The sequence below is a fragment of the Barbus barbus genome (assembly GCF_936440315.1).
Source record: "Barbus barbus genome assembly, chromosome: 2".
Taxonomy (NCBI): Eukaryota; Metazoa; Chordata; class Actinopteri; order Cypriniformes; family Cyprinidae; genus Barbus; species Barbus barbus.
In genome coordinates, this window is record NC_136730.1 from 33072400 (window position 1) to 33087215 (window position 14816).

Sequence of the window (14816 nt, forward strand, 5' to 3'; positions counted from 1 at the left end):
TTAATGTACAGAGATAACTGTAAAGATGTGGTCATGTGGTCAAGCTTTCGCCCTCACATGAAATTCCCGATCACAAAGATTCCTATTTAAATGACTGACAGTGGTGAATGTGATTGCCAGTTAAGAGTAGGTAGACGTTCCACTGTGTATAAACATTGTTTTAGAATACAAGTAGCATATGATAGCATATTGATGTGAGTTTGGGATGGGGCCACATGTTTGTCCAACCAATGGATGAATAGGTGGAGTGGAGACCTATTTGGAAAGTGCTACAGAAATAATGTACTTCCCCTTTAAGACTGGACAGGCATTGAAGATAAATACAAATGCAGCATAAAAAAATGTTTTGTTCAGATAAAAATGAGTCAGTGCCTGACACATCAGGTCTAGTCAGTGTGTTGTGTTGACACAAGCACAGCGTCATGTTTCAGGTAATCTCAGGGATGACTAGAGCTCCTGGCAGCAGGTACGGAGAAACAAATCTTTGTTAGCTTAGAATCCTTTAAGTAACACACCTCAGCACCTGTTGTAGAAGTAATCATGTGGTTATGAAAATGTTGCATAAAGCTTGTGTGGAGCTTACAGTATAATTAAGAATTGTTTGTGTTGTTTTTGTGTAAATGTTTGTCTGAAATGAACTGTAAGAGAGTCTGTTGTTATCCAGCAGGCTAATCTGTGTAATCTCCTTCTAGGGCTAAAGAAGGAGTGCAGGGTGTGTGTGAGTGTCTGCGTGACATTAGCACTCTCTCACACACAGCAGATGCAAAACCAGCTTCAGTTACACTAAAGAGACGCTAGCAGGCAGAAGAACGCTCAGATTCCTCAGATAGAGGGGAGGGGATCAGTAGACCAACTGCAACTCTTAAGAAGTTTTTCATCACACACACTCACACGGAGGATATTTAGAGTGAGACCTTCAGGACATAATTGAAATACAGTCCTGCTTATTAGCTGGTGACTTTTGTCATGCCATAATAATAATTTATATGTGTCATTGAGCCCGGGCACAGCTGGAGACCTCACGCAGGAGGTGTTTGTGAGCCCCTCAGGAGAATGTGATACGCCTAGGCGACTATTTCCAGGAACACAAAGTAAACAAGGCTAGAACTGAAATGAAAGCATTAAGCAGTGCCACTCAAACAGAAATGATCTTAGAGATTATCTTAAAGATAATTTTATTGCAAATACTAGAACTAAAAATGAAAAGAGCCTGATTCTGTTGTACAGCTAAACAGGTAGTGCCGCCTCAAACTGATGTCAATGAAGTTGTCAGGCCACTAAAGCAAAGAAAATGACATTTGCACTTTGAGGCATCAGCTTCTGAATGGCTTGCTTATATTTTTGTGCATGCACATTAAATATAACAATATAATATAATAAATACAGTACTATATATAATTTGAAGCTTTTATATATGATTATTGATTTAATAAAACCACATTATTTTGTGTAGCATTAATAGTGCTCATGAAAACTAAAACAAATATGCTGACAATTTATACAATCTTATCTACTAGTGCTCATGCATGAAATTATACATAAACAGTTCATTGAACATGAACCGTTACTAAAAGTGAGTTGTCTAAGACTTGTGTACATTGGATGATTTTTGTTTTTATTACTAGTCCCACAATATTTTGTAATGTTCCAGAAAGCATTAGAATAAAGAAACTTTTGGAATGTTCCCATCCTTGCAAAAGCAAAATATCTTTAAAAAATATTCAAAATTACTACAAAAAGTATCTGTACTAAACCAGTTTCATAATTAACGATAGTATTGATGTTACATGAAATTAAATGGAATGATAATTATCCCCTCAGAATTACAAAAGAACCATACAAAATTTAAGTGAAACAATTTTTTGTTACATTGTGCTGTTTAAATATTTGGGGATTTATATTAAGGGATAAATATTAAGGGATTTAAATTTGTTAAATGCTTAATTATTATTATTATTATTAATGAGAGCTGTTACTTCACCACATGGAGTAATTTATCAAAGAGTTATTGATAAAAGTTGTCTCAGCATTATTCAGATGCATATCATATTTCTCCATGATGTGGGCACTTTGGCATTTCTCTCATTTTCTACCATGTTAGGCTGGTGCAAGTGCAAAGCAGTGCAGGGGATTGTGGGAAATGTGGGCTGCCCCTGGGAATCTTTAGTTCCCACTGGGAACGGAGAGGCGGGAAATGCTTCCTTGCCAAATAAAACAGCTGAACAAAAGATCTGGAGAAGGAGAGCAGATTGGACAATTGGACAGTGCAGGGAAGAAGAGAAACAATGCACACACTCACACAAGCTATTGTTCTCACAGTGTGAAAGTAAGTTTGGATTTAAGATCATCGAGAGGGTTATTTGTCAAAACTAAGTGTGGAGAACTGGATCTGAAAGGCCTGAAGTTACACTGTACTTGTGCATATGACACTAATGTACGTTGAAAACATTACATTCTGAAAACATCCTTTATTTAGCCCTATTCTCTGTGTTTTGGTCCTGGTTTGTCTCTCTAGTCACATGGACTTACGCTCATATTCACACACCCTGTTCTAAGCTTCCTCGGCCCTGTAATTAAAATCCTGTCCTCTCCAGAAATACATCCTGACCCCACGACCAGCGCCACAGAGGGAGTGTGTGTTTCACGATTATCTGGAGAGAGCAACTTCTGTCTGGAATGAAAATATGGAAGGGAATTGGAAAAGTTTTGAGCTATATTCAGACAAAAAGCTCACATCCTCAATTGCTGTCAAAAATGGACTTGGATAAAATCTGAATTCCTATAAAAAAAAGTATTTGTTCACTTTGGGAAACATCATGACTGTTTACGTGTTTTCCCTGTCCCTGGCTCACAAAAACCATGGACGGCATAAACAATGTGTTTGAATGCATATGCTTTCTGGACAATAGATGCGTGTCTGTTGCCATTGATTGTGTGACTCTAACAGAATGTAAACACAAAGGAAGTGTCGTAATCGGCAAGATCGTCCGTTTTGGTTTTGGTCTCACGAAACCTGTCAAGTTCATGCCTGGGTTATATTTCACAAATTTAGGTAACACTTTACTGAAAGCTTTTATGTATAATGCCTTATAAAAGTAGTTCCAATGCATGATGCACCTTATAATGCAATCTCATGAATAATTGTAACCACAGTTACTTATGTTGTAAAACTTATCAATTCATTGTTACACTATGCATTTAAAATTTGGTTATAATTATTTACAACAAGATATAATGCATTATAATAATTATAATGCATTATGTTTTCATACCCCATTATATTGCATTATACATAAAGGCTTTAAATAAATCTTTACTCAAATTTGCTGTATTTTTAGGACATTTCATGACAGTTTTCATTACCATAATGCAGTACTCATTCTCTTTACTGTAACATGGAAAAATGCATATCTTATTTAAAATGTTAAGTGTATGTTCATGGATGTTACATAAAATTACATAAAGTCATAGTATCACTGTAATATCAGATAGGATTATCTTTGAGAATGCTTTGAATTATTTAAAAAATATTAAGAATGATTAATAATAACTCTGAGAATTCCACACACATTTTGGTAAATGAGAATTTAAGGGGGGAAATGTGCTGAATTATCTTAATGATGTATAATAATGATACATTATGTGTGCTATATGTGTGTGTGCATCTGTGATTGGTCATTATTTATTGTGTGCTAACTTTGATTGGTGGTGCTCTCTTTCAGACCTGTCAAAGAACCGGCTCTGTGAGGTGCCAGAGGAGGTGTGTCAGTTTGTCTCTTTGGAGACGCTCAGTGTGTACCACAACTGTGTGCGATCCCTCACACCCAGCCTGTGCCAGTTGCAAGCCCTCACCTACCTCAACCTCAGGTAAAACACACATCCAGGCTCATGTGTCCCACACACACATTCACATCATCTGCAGTGTGCAGTTTACCTGAACTTCAGGCACTCATCTTAATACCACTAAAAAGTTTGGGGTCAGTAAGTTTTTAATAAAATAAATTAATATTTCATATTATATTATTAATGTAATAAAATAATTTCATCTCAGGTAAATGTTCTTTTCAAGTTTCTATTTATCAAAGAATCCTGAAAAAAAATTTGTTTCCACAAAATTGCTTGAAAATTTTGCTTTACCATCACATGATTTATTAATATTTTACACTATATTCAAACAGAACCTAGAGAATAGGCATTTTAAATCATTGTAATATTTCACAGTATATTACGGTTTTTACTGTATTTGGACCTTGGTGAGTGTAAGACTTCTTTCAAAAATATAAAAAAACTGACTTTTGGATTGTAATGTACACAAAATAATCAGGTCACCCTGAGTGAAATGTCAGCCTGTTTGTTGTTAAAGATGTTTGAAGGATTGTATAGACAGTAAATCTGTCATTCAGTTTTTTGTACTGGTGTTAGATTGCATCAATTGAATTCTCTCTCTTTCTGTTTTCGTGGTGTAGTCGTAACCAGCTGTCCAGTCTGCCGCCGTCAGTATGTCAGCTCCCTCTCCTGCGGGTGCTCATCGTCAGCAACAACAAGTTATCAGTCATACCGGCCTCCATACACACACTCATACACCTGCGACAACTGGTACGTAGAACTGACAGATATACCCTCATCTTCATTTTAAAGGCATCTTATAGACACAAAGGTTTTTATACAGGTGATGATATTACCTGATCTGCTAAATCCTAACCCTCCCCCTCACACAAACTGGTTGATTTACAAAAATAAAAGATTTATGAGCCTTTCAAATTGAAAGGCTGCAGCCGTGATGTCAAAACACGGAAGACTAATTTGCCATGGATTCCCTTGAGATTTTCCTATGGGGATTTTTTTAATGGGGATTTTCCAATTCATGACTTCATCAAAATTCAGTATGAGTGACTAATTTATGTTGAAGAACAAAACATCCAAGTATCTTCAGTTTATATTTATCATAGTCCTTGTTATACTCATAAATGAAAAAAAAAACAAACAAACATAAAAACCCACAGGAAATTTTTTTTGGGGAACCCACAGTGAATTACTATTCCAGTTTTTGTCGTCACAGCAGTAGCATTCTGTTGGAACATGTCAAATGTTCTCACAAGTGTGTTTTCAACATTTTCAACAGTTTCACAATATTTTTGAGGATTTTTTTCAAAATTTGTAGTTTAGTTAGCATAGTTAAACCATAACAAAAACAGTCACATGAACACAGTTATTTATGACTGTACATTTCTGACAGCTGTCTGTGGTGTGAAATCTTTTATGTTCACCAAGGCTACATTTATTTCATTAAAAATACCATGAAAACAGTAATGTTGTGAAATATTTTTTACATTTTTAAAATCACTTTTTCCTATTTTAATACATTTTAAAATGTAACTTATTCATGTGATGGCAAAACTAAATTTTCAGCAACCTTTTATTTAGTCTTTAGAATCATATCCATATCCATATCCGTGATGCATATTTTTCATAATCCTTTACTAAATAGAAAGTTCAAAAGAAAAGCAATTATTTGAAATCAAAATACATGTCTTTACTCTTACTTTTGATCAATTTAATGCACTTTTTCTCAATAAAGTATTCATTTTTGAACAGTAGTTTATGCGCCATATTCAGTCCCTGTTTTATAATTTCTTCCATACCTTCATCTTTCTCACTGCACCTTCCTCTCACTGTCTGTTTCTCCATCAGGATGTGAGCTGTAATGAGCTCCAGTCACTTCCTGTCGAGCTCGGCCAGTTAGAATGTTTAAGGGATTTAAATCTGAGAAGAAATCAGCTTACAACTTTACCAGAAGGTCAGTATCTCAATCATATTTTCTACGCCTTATCACATAAAGGAATAGTGTGTTATCTTGCAGTATTACAGAGATTGAGATATTGTTTGAAAGATCACAAAAGCCAATGTGTTTTGTGGTTGTCGGAGGCTTTCATGACATGACACTTAAACCGCACTTAAAAAGTGTGTGAAGGCCATTGAAAATCAATATTTCAAGAAAAAAAAATCTTTTTCATGTTAAATGATAAAACAACTGATTTACTTTACTGTATTTGGACACTTCCTGTCATGATAATGGTTAATGTGATGAAATACACCCGTGGTTACTCAGATAGCACACATTTATGAATTTGAAGACACTTTACTGGTTAAAAGTCATGATTCCAAAGAGTTATGTTTTGAGTTGTGACATACATTTGTTTCACAGTTGTCACTTGATTTGTGACATTCAAGCATTAATGAATAGTTTTTAGGACCAGTGTATATTGTTGATCGACTCATCTAACTGGCTCTTCTCTCATCTCAGAGCTGTCAGAGTTGCCGCTTGTCCGTCTGGATGTGTCATGCAACCGCATAACGAACGTGCCTGTGTGCTACCGTCATCTCCGGCACCTCCAAAGCATCATTCTTGACAACAACCCCCTCCAAATGCCCCCCGCCCAGATCTGCTCCAAAGGAAAGTTCCACATCTTTAAATATCTGAACATGGAGGCCTGCAAAAGGACTCAGGACCAGTTTGAGAAAGCTCTGCGGCCCACCGCCTTCAACAGCTGGTGAGGGATCGTCAAGGACGAGAGGTCTTAGGGTGTTGAAAATTTGAATTGCCTCTATCAGTGAAAACTCTACTCATGCTTCTGTTTATGTGTGTGGTCTCTGCAGTCTGGATCAGGACCTGTTCCCCGGTCAGTATGGTGGCCTGGATTCCGGCTTTAACAGTGTGGACAGCGGTAGCAAAAGATGGTCAGGAAATGAGGTATAAAGAGCTGTTAATTTAAGCATTAATTCACTGGCTGCTAAAGGCTTATTGAGTGTCATTTTATTGGATGATGTAAACAGCTGTGTTGTTTTATTTTAGTCTGCTGATGATTTCTCAGAGCGGTCGCTGCGATTGACGGACATTACCCGCGAACACACAAATTTTCAGGAGGAAGAGGAGAGAAATATATTGCTAGATACACCCAAAGGTAATGTTAATGAACTCTCTAGATCAGGGGTGTCAAACTCAGTTCCTGAAGGGCCACAGCCCTGCACAGTTTAGATGCAACCCTAATTAAACACACCTGATAAAGCTAATCAAGTCATCAAGGCCTATTTGAAAACTACATGGTATGTGAGTTGGAGCAGGGTTGGAACAAAACTCTGCAGGGCTGCGGCCCTCCAGGAACTGAGTTTGACACCCCTGCTCTAGATCAGTGGTTCTCAACTAGGGGCCGGGGCCCACTAGGGGCCCTAAGCAAATTTGCAGGGGGGCCTCAAGATGACTCAGCTAAAACCTTCTTATTTTAATTCACCTGTAATTCACCCCCTTAACAACTCTTGTCTTTTAAAGAACCAGGATTCTTACGGTCTTGGAAAACCTGGATATACACTATATTGCCAAAAGTATTGGTTCACCCCCTTCTAATGAACATGTTTGACTACTTTAGTAATTTCTATGAGTACAAATCTTAATGTTTAAGCATATAATGATATTCTAGGGAATGCTTCTAATTTTATAGCAACAGTTTGGACAGGACCCTTTTCTATTCTAACATGACAGTGCCTCTGTGTATAAGGCACGGTTCAAAAAGACATGATTAATTCAGTCAGTGTGGAAGAAATTGACTGGTCTGCAGAAAGCCAAGTCCTGATCCCAGCTGAACACCTCTGGTGTGACTTTATATGCAGACCTTGAGCCAAAAACTCATCATAGAAAAGGGTCCTGTCCAAACTGTTGCTATAAAATTAGAAGCACACAATACCCTAGAACATCATTATATGCGTTAACATTAAGATTTGTACTCATAGAAATGACTAAAGTAGTCAAACATGTTCATTAGAAGGGGGTGACCTAATACTTTTGGCAATATAGTGTTTGAAGTAGCCTGATTGTGTGAGTTCTAGACCTGTTATTAGAAGTCATTTAAGTAAAAAATAATAATAATAAATGCTTCATTTGGGATTTTTACACATTTTCTGAATATACATGTTTGTAGTAATGTCAAGCTATAAATGATTTTATTGGGTAGAAATTGTGATTTAAAAATATATATTTTAAAATCTTGATTAATTCTTATAACTTTTCATATATTGTTGTGGACAACAAGGGCCTGAATAGCTGCTCTATAGATATAGATGACTACTCTTGGTTGTCTGTGATAAAGCACTTCTAAAACTTCTGGTCCTTTCTGTAGTGAATGGAGACCTGGAGCAAGTGGAATTTATATACAGCAGTGTAACGGAAGAAGAAGAGGAGAGATGTCACCCTCCACTTACAGAGCCCCCGCAGGTGAGGAAGACTGCAGTGATATAAGCAGTACACTGAACATTTAAAGGGTTAGTTCACCCAAAAATAAAGGGTGTTTTACTCACCCTTGAGGCATCCTAGGTGTATATGACTTTCTTCTTTCAGACGAATAAAATCGGAGTTATAGTAAAATTTGTCCTGGCTCTTCCAAGCGTTATCATTGCACTGGGTGGGTGTTTCTGTTCAACAGTCCAAAACACGTCAAATAAAGTGCGCTCATCCATAATAAAATGTGCCTAACACAGCTCCAAAGCATGAATAAAGGCCTCCTGTAGCGAATCCATGCATTTTTACAAGAAAAATATACACATTTCCAACTTAATAAACACTTATCTCTCACTTCTGCTATCTGTTGTACACGGAAGCCGTTCCGGCGGATGACTTAGGACGTACTGTCACACGCACGCCTCAGAGATATGCTAGTCTCGCAAGTTTGTTTACAGGAGCAAAGGAAGCAAAGTTTCCTTACGTATGCAAAAGAAAAGCAGTCTCCTCTTGGCTTATATCAAAATCCTCCAACATTTTTCTTTACACATCCTCGTTTTGTACTTCTAATTCATGACTGGCATTTTGTTTTGTTCTCTCTCTCCGCGCTTGTCACTAATCACGCTACACCGATGTCCTACGTCATCCGCCAGAACGGCTTCTGCATACCACAGTTGGATGAAGTGAGAGGAAAGTGTTTATTACATTTGAAATATGGATATTTTTCTTACAAACACGCATGGATTCGCTACAGGAGGCCTTTATTCATGCCTTGGATCCATGTGAGGCACATTATAGTACGGATATGTGTGCTTTATTTGATGTCTTTTGGACTGTTGAACGGAAACACCCGCCCAGTGCAATGATAACGCTTGGAATAGCCATGAAAATGTTTAATATAACTCCGATTGGATTTGTCTGAAAGAAGAAAGTCATATTCACCTAAGATGCCTTGAGGGTGAGTAAAACACAGGCTAATTTTCATTTTTGGGTGAACTAACTCTTTTAAAGGTGCACTCAGGGCTTTTGTTTTTGGCCCTTTTCCAAATGGTACCCTGTATTGTGCTGGCTGATGCTCCAGTGGTCTTGAAAGTTGAAGATCTATGCTGACAGCTATTGGCAACAAAAAAAATGATGTCATTAGCCATGTTTACATGCAGCTGTTAGTAATCTGACTTCGCTCAATGAGAACAAAGACCTCCTCAAGCGTGTGTAGAACTGGCTAGTAGATAAGACTACTTGACTTTTTAATGGATAAAATGATTGTTGAGAGGATGAAAAGTAAGAAGCAATAACTTATTCAAATCAGTTTTTGAGGAAATGAAAGTCTTTCAGAAAGGTTCCTGCTGCTGCGGTGATGTTGATACTAAAGGTAGCCATTTACGTACACAGAGCTAAAGAGATATTTGTGTCTTTTTTATTTTTTCATTTTAGTTTAGGGTACATATTGAGTACATTAGGGTACCAACTGCAGTCAGTTTATATTTAAATTGATGAAAATGTATAGCTTTTGTATAAATAGCACATTTTTGTGATGGCATGCTTGTCATCTGTGATTCATTACACAACTGAAAGTGTGTGATATTAAGGGGTTAACGCTGATGAAGTGAGAAATATTCAGCTGCTCATGTGATCTGAAGATGTCAGCCGCTATGCTGTCAATAGCACTTTAGCACTTTGCATTTCTTTAGGGTTAAAGCATGGGGGGGGGGGGGGGGGGGGGGGGGTAATGTGCACCTTTAAATGAACTAACCCTCCACTTCTACATTTTCAATACATTTTCAGGCACATACACTACCATTCAAATTTCTATAATATTTTTAGAATGTTTTTAAGTCTCTTTTGCTCACCAGGGCTGCATTTATTTGATCAAAAATACAGTAGAACAGCAGTATTGTGAAATATAAGTAAAATAACTATTTTGTTATTTTCTGTTTGAATGTATTTTAAAACGATTCCTGTGATGGAAAAGCTGAATTTTCAGCAGTCTTTAGTGTCACGTGATCCTTCAGAAATCCTTCTAATATGCTCATTTGGAGCTCAAGAAACATTTAATATTGTTATAAATGTTGAAAACAATTGTGCTTCTTAATATTTTTTGTGGAAGCCATATACTTAGGATTATTTGATGAATAGAAAGTAAATAGAAACAGAATTCATCTACTCATTTCATTTAGCATTCGTCAACAAATAAAACAGCTTACCTCAAACTTTTGATTGTTAGTGTAGAAGTCATAAGGTAAAAATGATGGTGATGTAATGTCAAATTAAAATACTATCCCCTCTCTCCATGACAGGAAAAGAGTGAAAGTACCAGCAGCACATCCTCCCAGAGCCCTGAATCTACAGGCAGCAGGTGAGGGCTTATGCACATGTTCAGATTTGTTTGCAAATACACACATTGCTCACAAAACCTGCTATTATTATTCAAATGGAGAATGTCTCTGAAGGGTCCTCACATACAAAAGAGCCCCTCAGAACGCTCAGATATAGAAAATTATATGCATTTGAGTCACATAAAATGCCAATTCAGCAGTATATACTAGCTTATCTAACCAGCCTATTAGGTGACTGATAGTGGAACTTTTAGACCTACAGGACAGACACTAGATACTCAAACTGATCTGTGCTTGTGTGTGGTATCAGGTTAACTTACACCAAACCTTGTGTTAGACATGTTTGTTTTACAAACATTGCAAATAGTTTCGGCTTGATCTGGATCAGATATTTTTGACAAGTTTATTTTACAGACATTGCAAATAGTTTCAGCTTGATCTGGATATTTCAACAAACTGTCAGACAGATGGCATATTTCTATTCTAAGGCACAGAGTGAAATTTTGGCCCAAATATTTTTCATCGTGGATCCGCACTTAGTGGCCATGAAGAAATATCAGTCATGTAGACATACTGCATTCAAATTAGACAATGCAGAATGAACTGCGAGTACGAGGACATAACAAAGAGCATCCGAATTTGAATGCATTTGAATACAGCTGGTAAAGATCAATTCTCGTGCTACGTAATGTGTCGATGCGCATGATAAATGGAGGAGAGGAAGACATTGTACTGTCTCACAGCAGCAGGCCGGGAAATTTCCAGTAGCTCTCCTTGGAGTGTGGAATAAGTCAACGAACCGAAGGTGCAGAGTCGTTCATTTATAGAGATAAATAGAGGTAGAAAAAGCAGAAGCTAGTCAGAATTACAATTACCTGTTTCTCCTGTTCCTGTGTGATTTGAAGGCCACAGTGACGTCCTTCTGTTGATTATAACACATGCTCAAACAATTGCTGTGAAAAACAGTCTTAATTAGAGTGTACGGGATCCCTCCTCCACTTTGATTGCACAAGGTCAATCTGTGAGGCAGTGCTGGGAAAAGTCAACAGCCAGTTTCCTCCCACAGTTTCAGTGTAACTGAGTATCTTACTGTCAGTTACTCAGAAAACTCTTTATTCTGTTATAACAGCAGCTAAAGGATGTTTTTACTGTCAAAAATAGAACAAAATATTAATAATAGTTGCTTTCTTCCATCCTTCTAGGCCTGCACAATATATAAAATGAAATCAGAATCAGGATTTCAGCAATTTTCGGCAATGAAGCTTGTTCATGCAAGCAGCTCATGATTCAGTGTTTCCAGTGGCTTGGAGTGGCTTGGTTCACAGTAAATGCTACTTCACACAGAAACTCCATCTGTGCTGTGAGCTTGAGTCACTTATAACATGGGAACATTATATGAGGCAGCAGCACCACCCTTTAAATATATTACTATTATAATTCAACAACAACAAATATATTTTATTATTTTAAAGCCATACTGAATGGGTCAAAAAAAGTAAAAATGTGTGCCAAATCATTCAACGCTAAAAGGACACTAAAAAATATTCAGAGTAAAAAGTTATATTTTCAATGAAAATGCACTCCCCTAAAACATCATCCCAGTTATTCTAGAATATGTAATTATTTCTAAACAGAGCTATTCAAGTATTCTATTAAAAAGTAAAAAAAAAAAAAAAAAAAAATCGCAGTAAGGCTTCTGGGGTCGTTTTTGTGAGAGAATTTTACTTCCGCATTTGAAACGTGCCAAAACCGGAAGTGACGCATCAAAAGGGAGAGCGGTCCATTTAAACCACAGGAAAACAATGGATCGCAATGACAGTTTGGACGCTGAGGAAATTTTAAATGTGTATTTATACTCGTATGACGGACCACAGATAAAATGATGAGCCTGCTATGCAGCCAAGAGAGCAGGACAGGCCAGGATTAGACAGAACAACGGTCAGAGAAGACAAATTGAGTTGATGTGAGGAGAACAGGGCTGGTGTTTGGTGAGAGATCAGTGTTAGCTTAGCTACAGATATACACACGTTAGCTATGTAATCAGGCAATAGCAATGCTAGTATTGATACTACCAGTAATAGAAACTAATAAGCATTGATCAGGTGTGTCACACTCGTTAATATCCAACACTAACGTTACGTGATCACCGCAGGAGAGAGAGAGAGATAAACACGTTTTTGATTCATAGGTGCTTGTGTGAGAAATGCGAGGCCATGGTCACAGCTGAGGAAAGTCAGTGCTGCAGGGAGTTAGATACGTTACATACTGGGTCTTAGTGGAGAATGTGACCCCCACACTTGATGTGCAGTGTCTGACTCTACACCCAGGCTTTGAGGCTTGCTGTCTGAACCCGTGTGTGCTAGAGACAGCCTCTATGCACTTCAGACAGGAGCATAGACCTCTCCAGGCCAGCAGACACATGTTTTAGGGCAGAAATCATTTATTACTCTGAGCTAAATACTTGTATACATGTATAAATACATGTCTGAATAATTTTGATTCTCAATTACAAGTTAACTCTATTTAGGTCATGACTACCTATAAGTAACACTTTTTGATGCCATTGGTATAACACAATCAATAATGATAGCATACAGACAAGTTGTCCGCTGGGTCTATGGTGCATGTGTTGTGTCAGCCATTAGAAGATAGTTCTTTTTTGTTGACAATGTCAATAAAAAATAAAATCACAATCAAGCCGATCTGCATTTATGGTTAATTCAATTCAGTTTAATTTATACAGCACTAAATCATAAATATTATTTCATAGCACTGTTAATACCAACTCAAAACACAACATTTCAACTGTTAATATATATATATATGTAGATGTACCAAACATATACTACCAAAATAAATACCATCTGACCCATTTAAAAACATTTAACAATCTTTCAGTCTGGGTATCACACTAATGTGTTGTTAAAATGTGTTAAATGGTGAAGGCTGTGCTAGATATACATCAACAGCCTCATCATGTTGATCCTCTGGAGAGACGAGCAGGTGTAGTGGACATGACAGTGCTGTGTTCTCCTGGAGCCTGTGGTGACCTGCAGTATTCCTCTCTCAGACAGCATATGCTGGGAGAAGCAAACACAAGTTTAGATCACATTCACTGCTGACCATGCTTTTCCACTTGGGCTCCATCACATCTGTTAAGTTACACACCACCGCGGTGTTTGAAGCAGGTGCATTAGTGAAGTCCAGTCTCTTCAGCTGCACAAACGCACCGAGGCCTGGAAGACACCGTCCTATTTCTTGTTAGGAAACCTGTGGACTCGATGTCCTGACAGGCTGGAGTTTGTGCAACCTCCACAAACACAATAATTTACCATGACAATGATCAATTGAAATAAAAATAACTACCGAAAACATGCTGACTCGCACGCTCAAAGCAGAGTGCGGCACACGACTCCCTTATGTGACGTAATATGACGCGATGTTGAAAAAAAGCGTTTTTTGAGAACTGTCCAGGAAAGCCTTGCTTTTTCATCTAAATTTGTGCCCTCGCGTCTTGTAAAACATTTTAAAATCCTGCATTAACGGTTCATGTGGTATTTTCATACAAGGTTATATATTCATTTGATTTTTTTTTTAACCTGCAATATGCACTTTAAGGCTGGAATATACTTCTACACAATTTTTCCCCCATATTTTTTTCCCTGATTTGCCATCTGGAGGAGTTGATTCTAGCTGCTGAAAGTTGCCACGTAGTGTATGAAGGCAAAAAATCAGACTTTGAATTTTGTTTAGCTTCAGTTTATGATTCTATCCAGTTGGAAAAAATCTAGAAATGATTTGAATGATTCTAGAGAGCATAACACATGAAAATCTGGTAATGTAGTGTGTAGTTCTCAGTCATTTGGTTTTTCTGTATCCATTCACAAAGTCAGCAAGTGTATGATGCCTGATGTGTGTGATACCTCAAATCATGTGGCTTGTTGTGGAGAGGTGTGTTATTAAGGTTATAAGCAATCAGACATAAGGTGGGCGATTTAAAATGGACAAAAAATAATCCCTTAGACTTAAATGTACATAAATTATGTTTAGGGACCAGAAAATGATAGAGACACTTTTGACTTAGTAAGTAATCACCCAGAACACCCTAGAAACGGCATAGCTATGACTAAAAACCACACAACCGTCACAACCGTCCACAACAACCTTGCATCGTGGTGGTGATGACTAAATAAAGTGCCACAGTTTCTTCA

At 37.4% G+C, this 14816-nt stretch overlaps 1 protein-coding gene across 2 annotated transcripts in view; it reads left to right on the forward strand.

Annotated features, from left to right (window-relative positions):
• The window catches only part of lrch4 (leucine-rich repeats and calponin homology (CH) domain containing 4), a 42839-nt gene that overhangs the window by 13672 nt on the left and 14351 nt on the right, over nt 1-14816 (forward strand). For both annotated transcript variants that reach the window (XM_079375290.1, XM_079375289.1), the window contains exons 2-9: nt 3723-3867; nt 4467-4596; nt 5692-5797; nt 6305-6551; nt 6658-6751; nt 6854-6962; nt 8172-8266; nt 10567-10625. In XM_079375290.1, the coding sequence (XP_079231416.1) occupies nt 3723-3867; nt 4467-4596; nt 5692-5797; nt 6305-6551; nt 6658-6751; nt 6854-6962; nt 8172-8266; nt 10567-10625 (985 nt within the window). The remainder of the gene's footprint in view (nt 1-3722; nt 3868-4466; nt 4597-5691; nt 5798-6304; nt 6552-6657; nt 6752-6853; nt 6963-8171; nt 8267-10566; nt 10626-14816) is intronic.